General features: G+C 63.3%; 1 protein-coding gene across 1 annotated transcript; it reads left to right on the top strand.

The window, feature by feature from the left end:
* The first annotated feature begins 212 nt into the window (after positions 1-212).
* On the top strand, positions 213-860 carry NEUROG3 (neurogenin 3). Its single transcript, XM_042908021.1, has one exon. It carries the CDS (start codon positions 213-215, stop codon positions 858-860), a length of 648 nt encoding a protein of 215 aa, XP_042763955.1.
* Positions 861-1,585: the final 725 nt, after the last annotated feature.

The following is a 1,585-nucleotide window of genomic DNA, read 5'->3' as shown; positions in this document are numbered from 1 at the left end:
CTCGCCGCTTCTACCCTTTTGCGCGCGGGAACAAGGTAACACCTGCAGGTCACAGAGCGACGGGTGGAGGGGGGAAAGGGGTCCTGTGATCCGGCGGGAGCGGAGGGGTGGCTCTTTCTCGTCATTTTTCCCCCCTCACTTGACCCTGGGACCGGGAATTGCGCGCGGGTGGCCCACCCACTCTTACCCGGACCTCTCACCCCAGCCTCAGGATGGCGCCGCATCCCTCCGGCGTGCCAGCTGTCCAAGCGACCCATGACACAGAACAGCCCTTCCAGGGCGCCTCGGACGCCGAAGTGACCTGCGTTGCGTCCGCTCCGCCCAGCCCGGCTCGCGTGCAGGGGGGCTGCGCGGAGGAGGAAGGGGGCGGCTGCCGAGGAGCCTCGAGGAAGCTCCGGCCGAGGCGCGGGGGGCGCAGCCGGCCCAAGAGCGAGTTGGCTCTGAGCAAGCAGCGGCGGAGCCGGCGCAAGAAGGCCAACGACCGCGAGCGCAATCGGATGCACAACCTCAACTCCGCGCTGGACGCGCTTCGCGGTGTCCTGCCCACCTTTCCCGACGATGCCAAGCTCACCAAGATCGAGACGCTACGCTTCGCGCACAACTACATCTGGGCGCTGACGCAGGCGCTGCGCATAGCAGACCACAACCTCTACGGGCTGGAGCCGCCCGCGCCGCCCTGCGAAGAGCTGGGCAGCCAGGACGGCGGCTCCCCGGGAGAATGGGGCTCCCTCTACTCTCCTGTCTCCCAGGCGGGCAGCCTGAGTCCCGCCGCCTCGCTGGAGGAGCGTCCGGGGCTGCAGATGCCTGCCTCCCCTACCGGTCTGCGCCCCGGCGCCCTAGCTTTCTCAGACTTTCTATGAAGGGGCCTGCGGGTCTCTGGGCGGTGGGTGCTCGGGAGAGAGGGAGGGGGCGGTTACGGGGGCCTTCATGCGAACTTGCCCTTCCAGTCTCTGGCTCGCTGACACCCGATGAGCCCAGGCGCCTAGGAGGGTGACAGGCTGGATTCAACCCCCCGTCCTCTGCGTCGCGCTAACTTCAGACCACCGCACGCAGGTTGCTGCGCAAGCAGGTGGGCGTTGCAGGCTTCGGGGGTTCCCCTCCCTGCAACCACCCCAAGTCTCCCGCAAAGACGACGAGAATGGTAGCACTACGCAGCCGGAGACACTCACTGTCTCCAGCCATCGTACCCTCACTCAAGTGTGCCAGTCTGTCTCTTACCAACCTTCCAACCAAGGTGACCTAATCCAGTATTTGATCTCTTCCGGTTTGCTCTCCTCGCCCAGCGTCTCTTCTGGAAAGACGCCGCTGACCCTCTCCGTATTAAGTCCTGGTTTCTGGCCGGTCCGCTGCCTTAATCCACGAAGGCGATCCTCCGCCTTCTCTCGGTGCACTTTTCAGAGCCATTGCCCTCCCGGGGGAGGGAGACCGGGCTGTGAACTGCGGCAGAGACCGCCTGGCTCAGGAATGTCTCTCCCGCTTCCCTGCGACTGAAGCTCCCTTGTCTAAAAAAAAAAAAAAAAAGAAGAAAGAAAGAAAGAAAGAAAGAAAGAAAAGAAAAAGAAGAAGAGAGAAGAAAAAAATCAGT

The sequence above is a fragment of the Panthera leo genome, chromosome D2 (genome assembly GCF_018350215.1).
Source record: "Panthera leo isolate Ple1 chromosome D2, P.leo_Ple1_pat1.1, whole genome shotgun sequence".
Classification (NCBI taxonomy): Eukaryota; Metazoa; Chordata; class Mammalia; order Carnivora; family Felidae; genus Panthera; species Panthera leo.
This window is presented reverse-complemented; position numbering and strand designations above follow the sequence as displayed.

What these genes read in the sequence shown, in the direction of transcription:
- NEUROG3 (XM_042908021.1), top strand. Translation starts at nt 213, where the DNA reads ATGGCGCCGCATCCCTCCGGCGTGCCAGCTGTCCAAGCGACCCATGAC.